The 23,039-nt window shown below is 33.0% G+C and overlaps 2 protein-coding genes across 48 annotated transcripts in view; one reads left to right on the top strand and one right to left on the bottom strand.

Moving 5' to 3' along the window:
* Positions 1-5,292, bottom strand: part of LOC127862458 (plexin domain-containing protein 1-like) — a 146,966-nt gene extending 141,674 nt beyond the window's left edge. For all 46 annotated transcript variants that reach the window (XM_052401573.1, XM_052401579.1, XM_052401583.1 and 43 more), the window contains exon 1: positions 5,160-5,292. In XM_052401573.1, the coding sequence (XP_052257533.1) occupies positions 5,160-5,247 (88 nt within the window). In that variant the 5' untranslated portion in view covers positions 5,248-5,292. The remainder of the gene's footprint in view (positions 1-5,159) is intronic.
* Positions 5,293-10,578: 5,286 nt separating this feature from the next.
* The window catches only part of LOC127861990 (uncharacterized), a 96,749-nt gene continuing 84,288 nt past the window's right edge, over positions 10,579-23,039 (top strand). The window contains exons 1-2 of one of the 2 annotated variants that reach the window (XM_052400825.1): positions 10,579-10,691; positions 21,558-21,623. In XM_052400825.1, the coding sequence (XP_052256785.1) occupies positions 21,574-21,623 (50 nt within the window). In that variant the 5' untranslated portion in view covers positions 10,579-10,691; positions 21,558-21,573. The remainder of the gene's footprint in view (positions 10,692-21,557; positions 21,624-23,039) is intronic. The other variant, XM_052400826.1, reaches the window with a different exon arrangement.

Here is a 23,039-nt window from a genome sequence, read left to right as displayed (position 1 = left end):
CACTACTTGGTATCTTTCAAAATTTGGGACCCATTCTTTTTCAAGGTGGACTCATTAATTTTGGCCTGGGACTCATTGGTCTAAAATCTGCGAATTCAGGGGCCCATAGATAGTAAATTCTAGATTATTCCCTGTATTTATTGAACTGTTTTGACAAAGTTTTAATGGGGATAGACAGAAAACATTTGAAAAGTTTTTTTAATCCCAGTGCCGACGTTTATGTCACAATAATATAGTGGATTAAATAAATGTCGAAAACCAAAAGTCACATGACGATGTGCCTTACAGTTTGAAGGGTCAAATTCCATTTTCAGGGCTCATATCATGCTATTGATACTCCAACTTCAATAATTAACAATTATGCAGGTATTTTTAATCAATAAAGCTTCATAAACTGTTAACAATAATCCAAATCAGCCATATAAATATTTAATAACTAAAATAAATAAATAAATAAACACTTCGCACTGCATACCATGGTCAGGGGTGTGATTGAGGCAGTCAGAGGGGAGGAAAATTCTGTCGACTGATTTTGACTACGCGAATGGCGCGTATAATGCAATGACAAACCTTAAAATAAATAACTTCTTGAACTTCATTATGAGTCATAACAATATTTCTTTATAAAAAACCTTTTAAACTTCACATTTAACATACTGAGGATGCAAAGTAAACAGTATTTATTGTGATCAATAGCAGCAGTTTTTCAATGTATTGAATTAAAGTAAATGGACTAAATATAAACAAACACACTTGAGTGTTCTTCTTGTGTTAATTATGTATTAAACTGAGTTAAATTAATATATTTAATTTGTTTACCTTTCAATATCTTTCATTTCACATCTTCAGTCCAATGCTATTTCAGTAAACTGAACATCCTGACAAACATAACAAGACTATTGCCAAGCCATAAAAGTCCCCTACTGGCTCCACCATTGTCAGAAATTCCACCATTGTCAGAATTTTTTTTTATTTGTTGCCATAGCAACCAGATTTTTTGACGTATGTACAAAATGAAATGACGTGCATAATGTCCATATTGCCATCTATCCATGTTCCAAGTTTATTGAAAAAATATTAAGAACTTTTGAAGTTATCGCAGGATCCAGAAAAACACCATTTTCAGCAGTATTTCTAGTCTATTTGTTGCCATAGCAACCATAATTTTAGACGTAGGAACAAAATGAAATGACGTGCATAATTTCCATATTGCCATCTATCCATGTTCCAAGTTTCATGAAAAAATATTAAGAACTTTTGAAGTTATCGCAAGATCCAGAAAACCACCATTTTTAGCATTATTTGTAGTCTATTTGTTGCCATAGCAACCAGAATTTGTGACGTAGGAACAAAATTAAATGACGTGCATAATGTCCATATTGCCATCTATCCATGTTTCAAGTTTCATGAAAAAATATTAAGAACTTGTAAAGTTATCGCAGGATCCAGAAAAGCGTGACGGACTGACGGATACAAAACCATAAGTCCCCTCCGGTGAAACCGGTAGGGGACTAATAAAGCAGAATATGCATATGAATCTGATTATACACAGATCCACTAACATATAAATAAAATCATGTTTGTCTATTTCTATGTTCGAACGATACTGTTCTAAATTGTTTTACTTCGCAAGTAGACTGAACTCCATTTTGCTAACACTGGTTTCTGTGACACAAATTCACTATGCACATTTCTAAACAAAATATGTGTTGCTTGTATCTTAAACGTAGTCTTTTTCGTTGACAAACACATTTCATTATTCCTATCAAACTATATGATGTCAGTCGTTAATTCGATTGCTATTTGTTATTTCAATAATCTTAATTTTCGCTTCACAACGGCGCCATTTGCTTTACGAATCAGCTTAGAAATACCAAACACTTTTTAAGAAACCGATTTTAATTAGAAGATTGGGAAAGCCAATTATATCGCTCGTTTTAAAAATGCTTAGGCAGAATGGCAGAATCTACCAGTGTAAAATGCGGAGAGATTTCACAAGCCACGGATATTTCGGGCCGCTTATGAAATACGGAATCGGTGGTACCCTCTCTCCCCAACATTTTTTTAACGAATTCACGCGAATCTCAGGAAAGACCCCCGGGACAACCCGATCCGCGGAAATCCACGGATCCGCAGAAAAATCACACCCCTGATGGTATATCTGTTAACGTGATTATTAAATTATTTGCCGATAGCACTGGTTTGGTCAGCCAGACCACAATAGAAGGCTACAAAACCCTTACTTGTGATGAATGCCCATGTGCCACTTAGATTTAAACACTGATGATAATGTGTGAGAAATCTTGTTGGAACCAAAATTTAAATTTAAAATAGGGAGAATTTTAATTCTAAATTTGATATAACAAGTTACAACCTTAAATTTAGTTAAATAAAGAAGCAAAATAATTGGGCTGGTAAAGTCTGAAATAGCAATTAATTTGAATTAATGTTGTTTTAATAGCAGTGTACAGCTGTAAATAAAAATTCTCTTTGTCTAACGGTATATTCATTTCCGTAACAAGTAAATTTAATTAACTATGCAAAAACAATTTTTGGGGGTAGAAAACCATTTATTATAGCTTACATAAATGTTGAATGGATTAACAATTTTTTTTTTATAAAATAGGTAAAACTGTTTTCTAGAGCTCTGATTTTTTATTCTTTCAAGTCTTAAATTTGTCAATCTGTATACTGGTAATACAGTGCAGTATTGTAAGGCACTTCTATCTACATGTATATATAACACAATTCTGTTTATAATGAGAAGAATCCATAGAAGTCAAAGAAACAAAAAAAGAGTATTTTCTGTAAAAAAAAATCACTTATGCACACTAAGAGAAAAATAAATTCACATGCTCTGTAAAGTTCATGTTCCAAGCTTCTTAATGAATGCTTTTTAAGGAGAAGCCTTTAATTCATTAGAACTGTCAACTTATGCTACAACAGCTTGCTTGGGCATGGAAGACATATTGTGATCAATGTAAAAACCACAAGCATTTTGCTTCCCAATCCCATTATAACAAAAGTAGAAACCATCGATAGCCAAAATGATACTTTACACATACATTAAACAGTCAAAAAAATTGTATATCTATATTAAAAGTATGTGTTTTTACATTTCATACATGCCATAATTTTTCTGGCCCTAATTGGGACATGTCAAGATTGTCAGGACAATTTAGCTTGTGGAGACACCTAAAAGCAATCTTTCATTTTAATCCATAATGCATGCTTAGAATAATCCGCATGCTATTGTATTTTGATAAATTTCTGCCGAACTTGACAATAAATGTGTTAAACCATACATGCCATACGTCCCGGATTGTCCGGGACAGTCCCGGAAATGAAGAATTTGTCCCGCTGTCCCGGAAATCTGTCAAATGTCCCGGAATTTACAAAATCCATATATACATGTACCTTATCTTAGGCTTAACTGCACCTCGAATCTGTGTATATCTGCAGCGTCTCCATGACAATGCCTACCCGAATAGGCAGACTACGCTACGTGTCAAAATCGATCAATTAACAGGGGTCCTGTTATCATATCGATTGTCTCACGTTCGCGGTCAAACCGAAAAGGCGGCATTGTTTAATGTGGTTGTTAATTGACTTTAATCTACTACGTCATTATTTCCCGCTGCGTAAGGGCAAAGGATAGTTGTTCACACATCTGAAGTCCAACATCGCTGAGTAAAAAATTAAAAGCAGTTTATGTTCGCACGTTTAACCGACAAAGAAGTTGAGTAAAAAATGTAAGCATATTAAAACGTCATCCTCACTAGGTTTATTATTGTATTGTTCTAAACCCCCAGTAAACATAACGTTAAAAATAATAAGTGAATTTGAATTGCGTTCGCCATGTCAAAATGCCCAGCAGATGTGTCCACTTGTCCCAGCAGCAAAAAAGTGAAACGCGTATGTAAATTTCAAGACAAGTGGACGACTGATGCAGTGACGTCACCATCTATGTTTAGAACGCTTACACTGAAAACACGTGGCTTGTATCTAGTAACGGAAGTAGTAATGTTTAATTTGACGTTAATAGATAAGTGTATTTCGGATAGGCTTTCGAACTTTTGCAATTAACGATGCGAAACAAAAAAAGCGTACCAAAAATGCATATGTCTATAAATATCGCTACATTTTAAACATGTCCCGGAAAATCGGCAAAAGTCCCGGACAATTTAACTCAATGTCCCGGAATTGGTCTGAAAAATTATGGCATGTATGGTTAAACAATTTAATGGAAACAAATGTCACCATTTACAGTCAAGTGAATTCTGGTACATGATTTTTTTTATTTAAATATAAAGATTTGATATAATTGACATCCTTAAAGGACTTGGGTAACATATGCCAACACATTACTCGAAGTAAAATGATAACTTAAGGCACTGTTTGTAATTATAATGATCAATAGACTCTTGAAATTGTGAAAATGTGAGTCGCAAACTATTGAAATTGTGAAAATTTGATTCACAAAAAACAGCCATTGTCACAAAAAGAGAAAAGCCCTGATTAAAGTATTGTGTTTTAATGAGACATGCATCAAGTGGGTTAAATTCCAAGGATAACAGGCAAAACATCAAATGACACTGATGTGCTTTAATACAGTATTTTGTCAAAAGTAAGCTATATAAGCGTGTATGTGTAAAAATTATAAATCCAATTATGCAGTCTATTTAAGTTAGTTCTGCATTTAAAACACTGTTGGTTAACTTTCAAACTCTGGTTGACTTTGCTCTGGTGTTTACCCATAACTTTGTGTCATGCAAAGTCAGCAATATATAAAGAGTGACATTTTAGTCTATAGTAGCCAGATCTTGGGGTAACTTGAGGTGTTCGTGATTAAAACGTGAGGTTCTATAATTTTTAACAATTTCACTGTTTTATTTTCAGTAAAAAAGGCACACATAATGATTAAAATTACAAAGAACACCTTCTTATGGATTAATTGTTATTTTTGCATGTCACCTATTTCCAGATTCTTCTATGCAACATGGGTTATATAAACTAAAAATATACATGTCATTAAATATTTACGTGAAACCACTCAGGTGTGTCAATTTTTTAGCTGTAAAATTAAACCTATTTATATACATTTAAACGATGTTCGTTTCAGTTTAACGGAACAAAAATATGCCTTAAACAAAACAAACCTTCTGATAAATTAATTTGTCCTTGTAAGCATAACACTCCAATAAATATCACACAAATAGTTGTACGAATGTTTCTTGGACTCGCCATTTTTGGTTTGTTTTTTCGTATTGATGAGGATAAACAAACGAATATATCCGCATGAAAAAATACCTGGGTTATGGGAATAAACCAGTGCACAGAAAACCGCCCGCATACAATTGGTTAAACTACCACATTCGTTAGGAAATAGCTGTTCAGCGTTTAACGTGTGATCATCATGTGAACGCGGTACTTAAAAATTACCACTGTGTTGACAGGAGTTCACATAAGCCTGGAAATTACACGAATTTCTAACTCCTTTTGTATTGCCGTCAGTTCTAATGAGTTTGGTGCAACTTCTTATGTGTTTACCAAACACTACAGAAACATTGCAAATGCATTTATATTAAGGTTATATCAATATTCAATGAATATTAATAAAACTTTTTGCTATACAATCTTTCTAATTATAATCGTCGGTTGTGTGATTTATTCACATGGTCGTTTATAAATCATCGGCAAAAGGACGTTGCAGTTAAACAACATATTATTGAACCTGAATTGTTGCGTTTTTAGAAATGCACTCTTAACATTCAGAATATGCTTTCAAACAGTCTTATTAAAAATGCATCCGATGGGTTAAAGCTCTTCAAAAGAGGAACAAATGGTCGCCGCTATTGTTCATTCTTCCGCCCGAATTCTACTTTTGATGTAATTGAGTTGAAGAACGTGTAACGAATTTACGTGTTACTCATTTCATCCTTTTCGATGGTCGTCCGAAATTCGGTCCTCCCAAGACTTACTCTTTGTCTGAGATCTTTAACACAAATTATCCAACTTTGACTAAAACACACGGAGCGTATATTGACTAGAGTCCGTGCTAAAACGTTACCGGTATATACATCAGCCTGATCAGCTGGATATGCGCACGCAGTGGGGTAGATAAGAATTAAATGAAACTTTTATGCGGTATCCGTATTTGTATATTTTGATGAAACTTAAAACAGGCATCCACATAAGATAGACATTATGAACCATATTGTCAGATCGTCCGTTAAACATGTTTTCAGGGAAGTATTGCTCTATAATTAATATTATGACACTTTCTTAAATATTGTATGTTTACGCGCAAGATCTTATAAATTATAGTGAACCGTTCTTTGACGATACTTAATATGTATTATTTAATAGGGTGACCACGCGCATATTGTTTGGTCGTACCGCTTCAGTGATTTTTCAGTTAGTTATTGCAATTCAATTAAAACCTTGACATGCTCTTATGATCTTTTTTTTGCGCGAGATCTCATGAAAAAATCTTCATTTTGTCCTTAGGCCTTAAATTAGACAAATGTTAATTTGAGCTTTTCATTTGTACCCCAAATCTCAGTAAGTTAAGATCCTAATTTGATGTAACTTGATATATTATGTCCTTAAAAGGTGCGCATATTACCCGGCCGTTCCGGTCATGATTCATTTTCACAGTGGTAATAGTCTTTTGCAAAAAGTATTACATTTTTGTATTGATTTGCAAGATCTCTGATACTAATATGTCCATTTTTAATGTTATTTATTAGGCGGCTGTCATAACAAGGGGCTTTGCGCATATTGCCATGTTACTGGTATTCCGGTAAGTTGACATTTCATGAGTACCGGTAATCACAGGTGGTTATTGTGTGGCTATGATATTCAGGGTTCGCCAAAACCGTCGGTCCGCCGGTCCTGACCGGTAAATTTTTCTAAGGACCGACAAGTGATTTAAGATAATCGGTCCGACTGACCGACACAATCGGATGAAAAATGGTTTCAAAAAGATCACTCAAAGTGTTTCTGTCAAAATCCTTTTTTCTTACCTTGATTTTAATGTTTTGATGTTTAAAGTTGGATTAGAATTGACTATCACATGCGAGTTCAAAATCAACGGTCTTTGTTAAAAAAGCAACCGAGTGCGTCCGCCATTTTATTTGTTCCATTTAATTTCTCCACAACAAAAAACGCATGGACACTTGTTTCAACAGGCATTTATGAGCATTTCTGTTAAATAGTTTCATTATTATATTGTTCTGGGAAGGATATATTTTAATTTACACACCAACAATTACTAAAATCAAAATTAGATTTTTCACCCGATGTACTATATTTCGGATATTTTAAAATTCGGACATAAGGATATTTATGTTTTGATTTGTTGTTGATAGTTTGTAGCAATATGTTTTGTGTTATTTCAGGCAACAAGAATGGATGGTGGTAATAATCATGGTTCTTTCTATCAAGAAATAGGTGTGAAAGACATTCATGTAATTGAACCTGGAAATCAACCACCTCAGCTAAGAGAAAATATTTTAACAATAGGTGTTGTTTAAGAACTTGTTAAATCGGCTAATAAACAGAAATTGAAGTCATCCAAAGTAGTGTGAATGGCTGTGTGCAATTAAGTCAAATTTGATTGGATGTCACCCTAACTTTTCAAAAACATGGATTTGTAGAGCTGTGCAGGCTAAAAAACAGTTTGACAAAAAGAAGTCTAAAAAGAATACCTTTGGTTTATATGTGGTTTATTATAAATATAATAATTGTTTAATTATATCGACTGTGCACATGTTTTTATTGTATTTTAATGTGATCAAAACCAATTAACATCAAAAAGGTACTCTATTTTGTTGTGTTTTGCCGTTATAGTTTAGTCGGACAGTGGGACTGACAGAAACTGATTCGGACTGACAAAAATTTCAAGTCTTTCAGTCCGAATGACTGACAGATTTTTCAAGTTTTGGCGAACCCTGGATATTAATTAGTGAAAACATCATTTTGAATGATAAATAATCAAATTATAACGAAAAATCAACTTTTATGGCTGTTCAAAGCGATGCAGCCCGTTTTCGGTTGATTTTGAGTTGAATGCCTTGTTATATAAAATTATATATTTGATAGTGATTTTTTTTCGAAAAAGTTAATTTTTCGTTATAATTTGATTATTTATCATTATTTATCATTCAAAATGATGTTTTCACTAATTAATATCATAGCCACACGCTTACCACCTGTGCCGGTAATGAGTTATATAAAATTATATATTTGATAGTGAATTTTTTTTTTTCAAACAGTTTAATTTTTCGTTATAATTTGATTATTTATCATTCAAAATGATGTTTTCACTAATTAATATCATAGCCACACGCTAACCACCTGTGCCGGTAATGGCTCACACGTTTCCATCAATTGACAAAGCAATTATCTGAGAGAATCTATCAGTTTCACTGATACTCCTGTTAATATTTTGTGTGTTATATACTTCGTAACTAAATTACATTAATATGCAACTTTAACTTTATTTGCACAATATTTGGACTAATTTTCGATAAAAATAAGTCATACTTTGAAATATGGAACGAAATAAATAGTTCTTAATATCCTAATAAAACTTTAATTATACTGCTATATTGTAAGACTATCAATAATTAAAAAATATATCAATATTCTTTAGAAGTGTTTTATTGTCAATGTCATTCATCGCAAATACTTCGCCTATGAGACACGTTTACATATGAATCCTGTCCAATATTTCAGTCGAAGAAGGAAATTCTCATTCTGTTACAAATCAGCATTCTGTATTGAACTTTTAATTAAAAAACTACTCACTCTGTTACACTGTTAAGTTTTACAATAAATCAAAATAATAAATTGAATTAATTAATATAAAATTATCATTTTTGACAAGTTATTATGGCTCGATTGGTCATTGTTGGCTCAGGTACTACTTGCATGTACCCCGGGTACTCTTAACTATACTTACATGTACCCCGGATACGGTAAATATACTTAAACGTACCCGGTCGATATTAGACTACCCGAGTTGTATTCCCGCCCAAAATCCGATGTCGTTAAACGCGCTATCGATTACCGTAAAACGATAATGTTAATCTTAAACAAACTTCTCTTCAAAAAACTGCATCAACATGCTTTTTGAGTATGAGCTTCGATAATAAAGAGGCTATTTAACACAAAAATTGACATAAATGTTAACATAATCAATTATAAAAAATAGCCGACAACGACCGATTTAGCGTTAAAATTCCCGGTTACGTTTAAGTATATTTTCCGTATCCGGGGTACATGTAAGTATACTAAAGAGTACCCAGGGTACATGTAAGTAGTATCCGAGCTGACAATGACCAATCGAGCGTAATTATGCTTATTCTCGTCAAAATCTAGCCGACTCACAACTAAAAATTCATCATTTCTATATACATATATTAAATGAAGGCTTGATTGGTCATTGCCGGCTCGGATGTTACTAAAATGTACCTTGGGTAAGGAAAATATACTAAAACGTACTCGGCCAATTTACTGGTAGAATGTACCCGAGTTTTATTCCCGCCCAATACCGATGTCGTTTACAAATGCGCTACGGAATACGAAACAAAATTCTCTTTGAACAAAACTTGACTAAACTTTCTTTGTTGAGTATGAGTTTCGATAATATAGAGGGCATGTTCAAAATATTGACATAAAAATGAATATATTTAATTTGAAAAAAAAGCCAACAACGACCAATTTAGTGTTTAAATTCCCGGAAACATGTAAGTATACATAAGAGTACCCGGGGTACATTTAAGTAGTACCCGAGCCGACAATCACCAATTGAGCTATTAGCATGTCCTAGTATCATTCCTTTTTCGTTTAATATTATAATCAGCTTATTTCTCTTGAGACGAATTGATATAACAATTTTATGTATTGCACTTAATTAAGCAAAAACAATAAATATAACAGATATAGTATGTAAGGCTTTTACAAATTGATATGAACTTTAATTTATACTCTATAGACAATACGGACACACTTTTTGTTGGTTTTAAATATCTAACGTCTCAGTCTTACAAAAAGTTGACAAACGTTCGACCATGTATAACTTAACTAATAAATTAGTATGTACCATTTATTTCAATCATTCCGAAGTTCACATATTGCAGATGGAGTTCACTGGAAGCGGGTATGGAACTTCATATGTATTTGACATTCAAAGAGATGACAGTAAAAACATGTCATGGTCAAATGCGATATTCGAATTTGCAAGGACAGGTTTGTAATTAAACCATAGTTTGTAAACTATGGCTGTAACAAATTCTCGAAATTGTGAAATAAAAAATGTATACATGAAAAGACCAACAACGCGATCCATCAGCTGATGTATGCATCAAAATGCGAGCATTTTTTATATTTTAATTTAATACTATTTCCAAGCTTTCTTTAAAAAATTATGTCCAGTAATAAATGTATCTAGCTCATCGTCTTTCTTTCGTTTTAAATACATCCTTAAAATCATCTTCCAGTACATAAATTTCTTAAAGCAATAGTGTAATGTAACCTATGTTACCATATGGCATAGTTTTGTACGACATAGTTTTTTCTCGTGTTGACATGAAACCTGATTGGGTAGAATTTTGACAAGCGTCAGTGGGTGATTTCAATGCATTAACTTGGACAAAAATATCGTTAAAACTAAAAAGTAACAGGTAAACATTGTAAACGTTGCTTACAAAGAGATTGCTTATGTGTATTAGTAGCTCCTTTATTATGTTTAGTTATTGTGAAATGTGCTTTACATCACATCGCTCGATTTAAACGGGTGCTGGACGTTTCGTGCCACTACCAGTTCGTGCCACTGATATTTGTGTAGGAGGGCATTGGACATTTCGTCCCACTGATAATATATAGGCGGATAGGTGTGAATAATACCGTATAGAAGGTGTGAATAATAACAGGAAACTTTCGCACCTTTGATTGTTTCATCTATTCAATGGTAAAACAAGATTGTTTTACTTCATGATTGTTTAAGAGTCAATTCACATGCTTAATATAATACATTAACAAAAATTACACAAAACATTTTCAATACATTGACATTAACCATATCAGAAATTAATGCATACATACATTTTACCAATATCTAGATTTATAACATAAATATATTGAAACATTTGCAATAAATTGACATTAAAGGGGCCTTTTCACAGATTTTGGCATGTTTAAAAGTTTGTCATTAAATGCTTTACATTGATAAATTTAAACATTGGATATAAAAAGCTTCAGTAAAAAATCAAGAATAAAATGAAAAAAATAAAAAAAAGGTAACCCTCAGCAGGGCTCGAACCACCGACCCCTGGATTCCTGGAGTAAAAAGTCTGCCACTTAAACCACTCGGCCATCCTTCCGGATACAATGCCAGATGTATTTTATACTTTATATAAGCAATCATCGTAGATTCACAAAATATAACGACAACAACAGAACTCTCCAAATTATTAATTCGTTTCGCGTTGCAATGCTTTGTTATTTTCGGGTTATTAAATCGTCAAAAGATGCATATAATAGTATTACTGTTTCCTAACAAATAGCATAACTAAAACGAAAATTAGCGAATCTGAAACAACTTTTTTTTAATTTTGTCAATTTACCCAAACGTGAAAAGGCCCCTTTAACAAAATCAGAAGTGAATGTATACATACATTTTAAAATGTTTTAATACACATTTACAAAAGTACACAAATATATAAACAAAAATACAACAGCATACTATCCTATACATACACAAATCAGATATACAATGGCGCAACAGTAGGACGAGCACGTAAAACCCTAGGTCGGGACGCCCTGCTCGACCGTTGATTCTGCGATGCCACCCTGGAAAAAAGAAATATGTTGTGAACTATGATATAATTATATTAGATTTTATATAATAATATTTAAATTATAACTATCAATTAAAAATATGATATTTTAGTTTTTATATGATAATATTTAAATTATAACTATCAATTGAAAATAATATATTGCTTAATTATGCTATATATGCAAAAAATACCTTCAACGTCGTTGTTCGTTCGAACCGTCTGGCGATATACGCTCCAATTGTCTGGTGTCCACATCGAACCCCGGATCCACGTCCGTTGCATGTACATCACCACATTCAGTATCGGACCTCCGACCTCTTCAGCCTGCAGCTTCAGCTGTTCGAAGGCGGGAACGATGTGCTCGCACGGCATATACGGTAAGGACATCAGTTTCCTCAAGAAGAGGAACTTGTCGCCCTTTGCCGAATATGCCGTGGCGAGGCCCTCGTTCACCAATTTTCGGTACACGCGCTGATTTCAATGAAAGACACATCCTCATGTTCATGTTATTTTATTATTAATGTATATAGTTCATACAAATGAAGCAAAAAAAATAACAGCTCTTCACGTTTTAAATTTATTAAAAATAATGAACATAACGAACTATGCACAAATGTTTTTATACTAACAATAAATCATTTTATTTTTACAAACACATACACATGATGCATAAAAAAATAACAACATTTTATGCTTTATATTTATTAAACATAATGAATAAATCATTTTATTTTTTGTTATTTACTAATTATAATTGTCAACATTGTTGTAATTTTCAAAGTTAATATACACCCCAATATCATTCACACCTATACGGCATTATTCACACCTATCCGCCAATATATTATCAGTGGGACGAAACGTCTACCTCTTTTCAACACAAATATCAGTGGCACGAACTGGTAGTGGCACGAAACGTCCATAAACCATTTAAACTATTCTTCTTTGACATTCGTACCCAGGAATAAATGTACCCAAATAATTAATGCATATGGTGTTAAAATCTATATAAAATTTTGACTAACTGATTTATTTCCCTAGGTTGGCTTGCTACTGAAGTATTTGATACACTGGCTTATCACCAAAAAAAGAATTATTTTAAGACCTTTAGCCATAATTATGCTGGTTTAGGTCTAGAAAGGCCGAATACCAAAAAGGCCTTACCAAAAAGGCCCCAAAGCGTACCAAAAAGGCCAAAAAATGAACTAAAAAGGCCTTAAAGCAATCATCGTTATTTAAGGTTTCAAATTGTGTTTACAAACATATATGTACACATAAATCAATATGGAATAAGTCATAAAACAGGAATGAAGTTATTATTTTCTAGTGCTGCAACAATATACCGGTATATCGGTATATATCGCAATACGCAATCTGCATATTGTATTGCGATACGATTTTCATCATACCGGTACGAAAATTTTACAAAATTCATTCACATTTCGTCAAGAAAAGCCATCCGAAATAATGATAACAAGGTAAACAAAACAAAGCATTGTAAATTTTTTTTTTCTTAAAAGTAACATTCTGAAAGTGTATTTTACGGAGTAGCGTTGTTACATCGGAGCATTCGTTCGATGCTTTTGAACAGATTATCGTTGAATTAATTGCGAACAGCTGTAAATGTTTCGTTCGATTCTGAATTGAGCATTATTAAATTTGTAATCCGAATTTCGGAAATACGCTTCCAAATTTTAATGCTTATGCGACTATAAGAAATTCTAGCGTCAAATAAAAAGTGCTTTATCCTTTGTCTCAATAAAAAGCGCGCGAAAATTATACAGACATGTAGAACGTCGCATGGAAAGTATGGGTGTATTTTGTGTTGTATAAAAATGGGAACATCACGTCAGGTGAATTACACGTGTTCAGTGGAAAAAAACGCCCCGGTTGGACGTTATTTCATCACATCTTTAAATAGTAACAAATGCCAAAAGTATTTGATACTTAAGAAAATTTGCAAATGTTTGTGTTTCTTGTTATTCTTGAGTACATTTAAAGTAAATATTTACCAGAATTTGCTTTAAAACTGGAATATACGGGATTATCGGGTAATTGGCAAGTTATAATTTTGGTACAAGTTAGCAATATATTGCGATATATTGCAATACGGGTTTTTGAACTGACAATATATTGCAATACGGTTTTTGGCGTATTGTTGCAGCACTATTATTTTCTTTATTTGTTGTTTATGTTTAAATATAAATTTACTAAATATATAATACCTATACCAGGGTTATTTTTACAAACTATGTATTTTTGTCAATATTCGTTGAAAAGTCAAACCATACACAATAGGTGTACATTTAACAATCTGGAACCCCTGGGGTAAGCTTGGGGGGCGGGGGGTCACACAATTTATATAACAAAATACACAGTTACAAGCAAACATTTACAGACGATATACAGTCACACTGACAAAATACAACATAATAACATAATAATATTGTTTAACATGTGAATGCTATTTTATTATTTAATCAAAATAGAGTACTACATAAAACATGTATGAAGCTTTTTATTTTCTTTATTACTAAATAAACATAATTTAAATTAATTGAAAATGGAATACGACATACAGTGTCCGACAAATTTCTTATTTTTCAGGTAGCCCACTGGGCTACCAATAAAAATATTTGGTAGCCCATACAATTTTCCTACAAAATGATAAGAGGCAGGTTTTCATCTTTATTTTATTTCTTCATATACATATACATAATATGTATACATACATATAAATAATACAGCAAGTAGTCTGATGTACACAGTCAATATCGTTAATTAATGTTACAGTACAGGCACCGTGTACTTAAATGTAAATGTACCAAAGAAAATCATATACTACATGTAGATATAACATGTATGTGCACATGTATGTGTACTTAAATTCGGACAGCACGTTAAGTTGAAAACGTAAATAAAGCGTTTAGATGATCAATACAATTGACTCGTATGGTGTTACTCAATGCAATTGCCCTTTTTAACAACAAATACAGAGTTTCAAGAAATCAAGAGTATTAAATCATTTATTTACTCGTGTCCGACTTTAAGTGCTGTCCGAATTTACGTATTGCATCCGTATGTTACGACACTTGTGTGCAGTCAGTATACAATACAATAATGGTTTCAATAATGAAGGAACTGATACAGTGTAACGGTAACGATACAGCGTGTTTACATTATATTTTATTAAGAGGAAATGTCAATGGCAAATAATTCGCGAGATACCCCGGTACTTTAATTGAAATTCACAACGAAACTTTTAATGGAAATTAAATGATCTCAATGTTGTACCTGCTACGAAATTTTATTTACAAATAAATACACCCATGCCAATTTTTTCGCACTTTTTATCTTGACAAAGAAATTTATTTATTAAATGTAGAATTTTGTAACCTTAAATAGCTGTACACAATGCGTGCAAACCGTTGCAGGTGATTTACGCATGTTGCAATTGAACGGTCCTGATTGGGAGCTTATTTCATCATATCTTTAAATAGATCCATATGCCGAAATTCATTTGACACTTTAGAAAATTTCAAACGTTTGTGTTTATGACTCTTATCGTCTATATTACCCACCCATAATTTGGTTTAAAAAATATAAATTGGGCATATATGAGATTATTGATAAACAGTCGATTAATCCAATTATTAATTGACAATGCAAACTAATTTACAGGTGTTAACTGCGTTCACACCGTTGTTATTAATATTCATTTTCGGTTTCATTACCGTTTTGAAGAATCCGCTATTTTTTTGATTTATTTAATGTTCGGCGTCCTTGGATATTTAACGACATCAAAAACGTCGCTATTAATCATTGTTGCAGTTAACAAAGTATTCCAAACTGCGAAATGATGTTGCATCATGTGCGCCAACAATCCAACTGGCTCTCATTATATTATAAGCAGACGACAAATGTTGATTCTGATTGGATGATTAAAATACACTGTTACTGTTTACGACATTACCGCAAGTGATCGGTGACTGATAAGATAATTGATTGCACTTTGTTATCGGATTATAAGCAATACACAGTGTAGAAACACATGGTCAGCGTGTTTATTCTACGTATGTCTGTCAATAAAACGGGCTACCGCTCTTATAGATTTATAGTAGCCCCGCGGGCGTCAGCTAGAAAATTTCAGTAGCCCGATGAAAAATTTCGGTAGCCCCCGGGCTCCGGGCAATGGATTTGTCGGACACTGGACATAAAACATGTATGAAGTTTTTTATTATTTTTTTACAAAATATACATAATTTATAATAATTTCAATTACATAATAATATTGTTTAATTTAACATGTGAATTCTATTTTCTATTACATCAAAATGGAGTACGTCATAAAACCTGTATGAACTTTTTTTTTTAATAAAAAATTCAATTACAACAAAAATTACATAGAATATACAGTAAACGTGACAAAATACAACAGAATTTAAACAACATAATAACATATACAGGTGCATTACTCCAGCACAACACCGTACACTTGGCCGACCTTGGCCAGGAACTCGTAGGTGGTACATTGTTTCGCCTCATACTTGTCACATATCAGCGCCCTCACACTACTTTGGGGGAAGGGGTCCGCAGCCCTTAGGAGGGGTAATTTTCGCGGCGTTTCCCTTTTTGGGGTATTTTGTTTACTTACTCTCTCATTATTACATTTGTACATGTTTGCACTAAGTTCATTGCATTTTTCATAATTTAGTATGTTTGAAAAGATTAAATTGAAATAGAATTGAGATATAATAATCATGAGATGAGACACATCTTTCTATTAAAAAAAAAAAAAAAAATTTGAGGGGAATTTATCCCCCCAAAAGGGGAAAAAGTATACTTTTCAGGTGGGGGACTGCCGCCGAAATTCGGCGGCAGATTTGATAAATTGAGGGCCCTGCATATATATTAGAGATCGAAAGCGGTCGTTATAATAAGATACAACGCGAAAAAAGAAAATGTAAGTTTTGCAACGGACACGCCATAAAATAAGAGTATCACTTTTTACTTGTTTGTCCTCTATATATAGAAATTAGAAAGGAACATTTAAAACCATATTTTCAAAGGTGGCTTACGTTAAATAAATTTGACATTCTTATTCAGTCGGCTAATAAAAAAACATAATAAACTTTGCTATATATTTTTTAATGCTTATGAAATGCGTAATAATATAAACAATCAGTTATAATTTTTAATAATATCACATAGAATAATGCATGTTGATTTCTTTCGGTTTAAGTCTTCCGAATTTAATGTAGCTAGTTTTATATGGTTTAAAGTTAAGAAACTATTTTAAAATGCGCAAGTAATTATCAAAAGGTGCCAATAAGTGTCATTTTACACTATATGCGGGCTTTCTACTAATCCGTTATCAAAACAGATGCCGCAAACTGAGAATGGCCCTTGACACTTGGATACCCGGTCTGATTAGTGAGTTGTTTTTTTACATGCAAATTCTTTCAACTTCTTATATTTTAAACATTGCAAAAAAACAGTTTAAGAGGAAATTAATAATACAATGTATATAATAATATATTACGTACTTAATTATATATGTTAAATATATTAAATATTTGTCTTTTAGCAGTCAATAATCCATATGCGTATATTTAATTTATTTTATTGTTGTACATAGTAATTAAGGATAACGTTGTACACTATATATTGTGTGTGTTACTTTTTTGACGACATTTACTATGTTATACGATAGGAGGCCATACCACAACACTCACAAAATGTCAACACACAATAAATTAACACTCATGAAGAAATATGTATAATTTACACGATTTAAAAACAATATATTTCAAACGCCAAATTATGTCCAGTATACATTCCTATATGATGAATTAAAAAGCAACTACTATAGAAAACTTTGACACATACACGGGTTAAAGAACAGAACAGAACGGGTTTATATTTCTCAATAATTCTGGATCTTATATATATTTGGCTGCAACGTAAGTTTACAACACCTTCATTACTCATTTGTTACACTTTTAGATACGAACAAAAAGTTCAGAGAATATAATTTTCTTAAACGGATAATACCTACGTCCTAATTGGCGATAATTACGCCGACTTTGGTTACAAAATTAACGGCTTTTAATTAAAAAACTGAAACATCTATTACTCAAGGGAAAATATCATTACTAACGATCGAACAATATCATACTGTATGCGATAATTCGCGATAATTTTGCAGACTTTGATTATAAAATTAATGACTTTAAGTAGGCTTATATAGAAAGTTATGACTATTTAATAGATATAGACATAGGCCAGAAGAGCTTATGGGATGGCATGGTGTCTGTCTGTGTGTGAGTGCGTTAGACTTTCTCTTGTTTATCCGATAAAGTCCATAGTTTTCATCTGATTCTTTTCAAACTTGCTCAGTGTCTTTTTATAAATGAGGACTCGAACCCTATTGATTTTCAGGTCACTGGGTCAAAGGTCAAGGTCACAGTGACTCAAAATAGTAAAAACTTGTTAATCTGATTAAGTCCACAGTTTTCATCCGATTCATTTCAAACTTGCTCAGTGTCTTTATATTAATGAGGACTCGAACTCTATTGATTTTCAGGTCACTGGGTCAAAGGTCAAGGCCACAGTGACTCGAAATAGTAAAAACTTGTTTATCCGATAAAGTACATAGTTTTCAGCCTATTATTTTCAAACTTGCTCAGTGTCTTTATATTAATGCGGACTCGAACCCTATTGATTTTCAGGTCACTGGGTCAAAGGTCAAGCTCACAGTGACTCAAAATAGTAAAAACTTGTTTATCCGATAACGTACACAGTTTTCATCCGATTCTTATCAAACTTGCTCAGTGTCTTTATATTAATGAGGACTCGAACCCTATTGATTTTCAGGTCACTGGGTCAAAGGTCAAGCTCACAGTGACTCGGAATAGTAAAAACTTGTTTATCTAATAAAGTCCACAGTTTTCATCCGATTCTTTTCAAACTTGCTCAGTGTCTTTATATTAATGAGGACTCGAACCCTATTGATTTTCAGGTCACTGGGTCAAAGGTCAAGGTCACAGTGATTCGAAATAGTAAAATTGTTTCCGGATGATAACTCAAGAATGCTTAGGCCTAGGATCATGAAACTTCATAGGTACATTGATCATGACTGGCAGATGACCCCTATTGATTTTCAGGTCAAAAGGTCAAGGTCACAGTGACTCGAAATAGTAGCGCGATTAAGTACACAGTTTCCATCTAATTTTAGGTCACTAGGTCAAAGGTCAAGGTCACAGTGACTCGAAATAGTAGTGCAATTAAGTACACAGTTTCCATCTTATTCTTTCCAAACTTGCACAGTGTTTATACCAGTAGAGCAATTCAGGCCCTCATGGGCCTCTTGTATTCAGGATAACTATTCAATGATAAGACAAAAATATTGTATGGCCTTTTTAGTTCACTTATGCAGCGTTTTTGGGAAGGCCTTTTTGGTAAACGGCCTTTCTGGTACTATAGCATTATGCTTATACATGTTAATGGGCAATTTTCTGGACGGCTTATTGGTTGGGCCGATCCAGGAATAATTTAAGCCATTGTTGAAAAGTGGCTTTATACACACATTCTGAAGGGTTCCAGTCGGACCTGGCAGACATTTTTAAGGCATATTCAATTGAAAATGCTCCGCCCTGCCCCTCCATCCACCGCCCTGCCCTTCCTAGGGACACTGCCCTTTAAAAAAAAACATATTTTTTTGTAACATATGATAATTAATAAATCTCTTATTACATTGTAATTAATTTATTCCTCATTATAGACATTATATTTGAATGGTTAAATAATAATGGGAATAAAATATTCTTACAATTATTAATAACATAAAAATAAACATTCAACAGGAAGCTTTCCAGAAACGCCAGTGCGCTCGAAAGTGCTCTTTTAGAAAAATACTGCGCGTCAAAAGTGCCCTTTTGACAAAAAGCCCCCCCTGCCCTTTTCAAATCCTAGCTGGAGCATTTCTAATACATTGCAGTAGATGTATTTCTTCAGAGCCAATAGGCACCAGACTACGTTGTTTGACAAGTTCGTTTGTAAAAAATATTGGTGAGAGAGGGGGGGCCGTAAAGGAATCACCCGTTACTGTCAATACATGTAAATGAATATAAATGAAATGTTAATACATGACATGAAGCATTTAATTTCAGTTGAAAAATATGAAATATTTAATTTAAATGTGGTTTGCTTGATTTGCTTGTGTTTTTTTTTACCAGGTGACCGATTTCAGGGTGCACCCATGATTGTTTAAACACTGACCAAATGATTAACATTGCACATGTGGTGTTTAGTTCTTGTATATTATTCATCATTTCATCATTCCTAGCTCTTTATGCACCTTTTAACCCTCTGTACTAATGAACGATTCAGATGCTTTCCGCAGTAGCGTAAATTTCAGACATAAAATTCGCATGCAGATTTTGTAACATAAACTTTTGTCTTTATCTGTCAATTAATGTACAAATAAATATTCTTTGAAAACTAAAGACTGCGATTTGATTAAAGCATTTTTTGACTTGAATAAATGTCAATGAAACAAAACATTAACAAAAATAACAGTTCTGAATGATTCAGACGCTTTCCGCAGTTGTGTAAATTTCGGACATAAAATTCGGATGCTGATTTTGTAACAGAAAAAACTTTTGTCTTTATCTGTAAATTACTGTACAAATTAATATTCTTTGAAAACTAAAGACTGCATTTGGAATAAAGCATTTATTGAATAAAATAAATGTCAATGAAACAAAACAATTCCCTATAGGTAAAACTCGTACCGTACCGGCGAAAAACATCGCCATCGGATTTTATTCCGCGGACCAAAAAATCGTTAGGGCCGGGGGCAAAAAATTGGGTCTGGTGGGTTCCCTGAACCAAGACTATTTTTTTGTTTAGCCAAATATAATAATTATTGTTATTTGTTGTTGTTCATTTTGTGTTTGTACCACACACAAAGCAAAAGGTACATTCATATGTAGAGCAAATTAGCTTATGATGAGGGTCATCATCATAACGCTGTAATTTGGCTACTACTTGTTTTCCTTAGCGTCAACTTAGATAGGTACTTTATTGATTCCTAACAAGTAGAAATGTCTACAAATAATTTATTAACATTTTTCAGTCACTTTCATACTTAACTTTCTCGCCAGGTTCTGAAAATATTTGTTTGAACAGCAATTTTCAAACCAGTATACAATTATTGAATTTTCAATTGAGAAATTGCATTGTTAGGTTTAGATATTTTTTCTTGAGAATACATGCACTGTAAATGTGATGTGATTTGTAAGTGTTCAGTGTTGTGTTGTTTATTTTCAATTTCATTTTTTCCGAATATCATTATGTCAATAAATTTGAGTCGGTGGTGTGATGTTTCCGTCCTGTGAATCCCAGTCCGGTCCTGCTAAGTCACTAGGACCGAAAGTCCTGTGGACTTTAAATACTTTTGGGAATGTCTGTTTAACTCGCAGTCTGTTCAGTTCATATGCTGTTTGCTGCTCATCAGTATCTAAGGTTTGGAGATGAAGCCTTAACAACTTGAATCTAGTTAGAAAGGTATTAAATTAAATATAATTTTTTAAGGGATTACAAATAAGTGAAAGTACGTATCTATTCTATTTCTAAGTGGTAAAGGGTTAAAAAGAACCTAGCAACATTAAATACACGAGGCTTAAATATCTGCTTATGTTAAAGGGACCAGCCAGCGATAATGGATTTAAGGAGAATTTCGGAACACACAGCCACCACAGCTAAGAAAAGGTCAGTTGCTAGTTTTAACAAACATTTAAAGTGTCCACCAAACAACTAATTTAGGGAAAGATCTAGGATTCCAAAAGGTACATGGGTGTCTAAGCCTCTTCGAAAGGGGCAGTGTTCAATATGGAACCATGCTAGTGATATTTTTTTATGATTAATAAATAAATCTTCTGAATTTGTTTGTCTTCAACTTTTATATAAGGTTCTTAAGCATTGTCTATTCGTTTTCAATTGTATATTTGACAAAATAAATACAACTTCAACAGATTTTTTTTTTCTTCGTTTTTGAATTTGCCAGAGGGGAAATGCAGGGCTCGCGCTGTTGTTCGCCACTTGAGCCATTTGCGAAAACATTGAGAATTCGGCTCAAGAAAAATCCGATTTGCGAAAATGCTTAAATCTAAAAAAATTTCATTGAAAACAGCCGCCATTTTAACCCGAAACTGGTTTTCTATATTTTTCTCTTTGTTTCAATGAAAGTATTCGCAATTTGAACAGTGAACGAAAACCGGTCTGCACCTGTATCGAGACATCGCTTGACCTTATTATTATTGAAGTGCACATGGTAGCTGGCCAATCAAAACTGAGCTCGCTTACACATGAAATGACGTTGAATGAAACGTAAAAATGGGTGGAGCTTTGAATACACAGTTAATATTGTCGTCTGCAAACAAAATAGCGGCCGGTCGCAAATGTCGTATTATAAGATTAAAAATGAAAATAAGCATGACAATAAATTAATTATTTCCAAGCTGACTATCGATCTTAATTAAAGAGTGATAATTAAATAATTAGGTCTATGTCGTTGATGTTACAACTTTCTGCCGATTTTCGATTGAAATGAAAAGGTGATAATTAATTAATTTGATCGTTTTACTCACACACTATGCAAACTAACAGCGGCGTATTTTAATCAAAGGAAAACGTGAAAAACACGCGCGGTTTAATTGCAATTAAAGTTTAATTAAAGGTTGTTAGTATCCCCAGTGTCTACAGTTGATTGTGAACGAGGGTTCAGTAGGCAGAATGTAATCAAAACTGATCTAAGAAATTGTTTGACTGTAAAAAATTTGGAACATCTCATGAAAATCTCAATTGAAGAAACAGACTGCAAAGATGTTGACTTTAAAGTGATCTACAAACTGTGGGCTGGTAAAAAACAGTGCAGAATAATAATGAAATAATAATGATACATGTCATGACTTTGTTCTCTGTATATAGCAGGATTTGTTTGCAATGCATTTTGCGAATGAAATGTATGCTTATATTTTAAATGCCATTCATCATGTTGTTAAATCAAAGTACTGACAGTACTGGTGTGACGATGCTTTTGAAGAGGATTGATATAAAAGCATCTATTTAAGTTTATCTACATCACCACAATTGTGTATGTGGGTACGAAAATTTTGGGTAGGAAAA

The sequence above is a fragment of the Dreissena polymorpha genome, chromosome 16, assembly GCF_020536995.1.
Source record: "Dreissena polymorpha isolate Duluth1 chromosome 16, UMN_Dpol_1.0, whole genome shotgun sequence".
Classification (NCBI taxonomy): domain Eukaryota; kingdom Metazoa; phylum Mollusca; class Bivalvia; order Myida; family Dreissenidae; genus Dreissena; species Dreissena polymorpha.
Note: the sequence above shows the minus strand (reverse complement) of the source record. Positions and strands in the feature narration are given on the sequence as shown.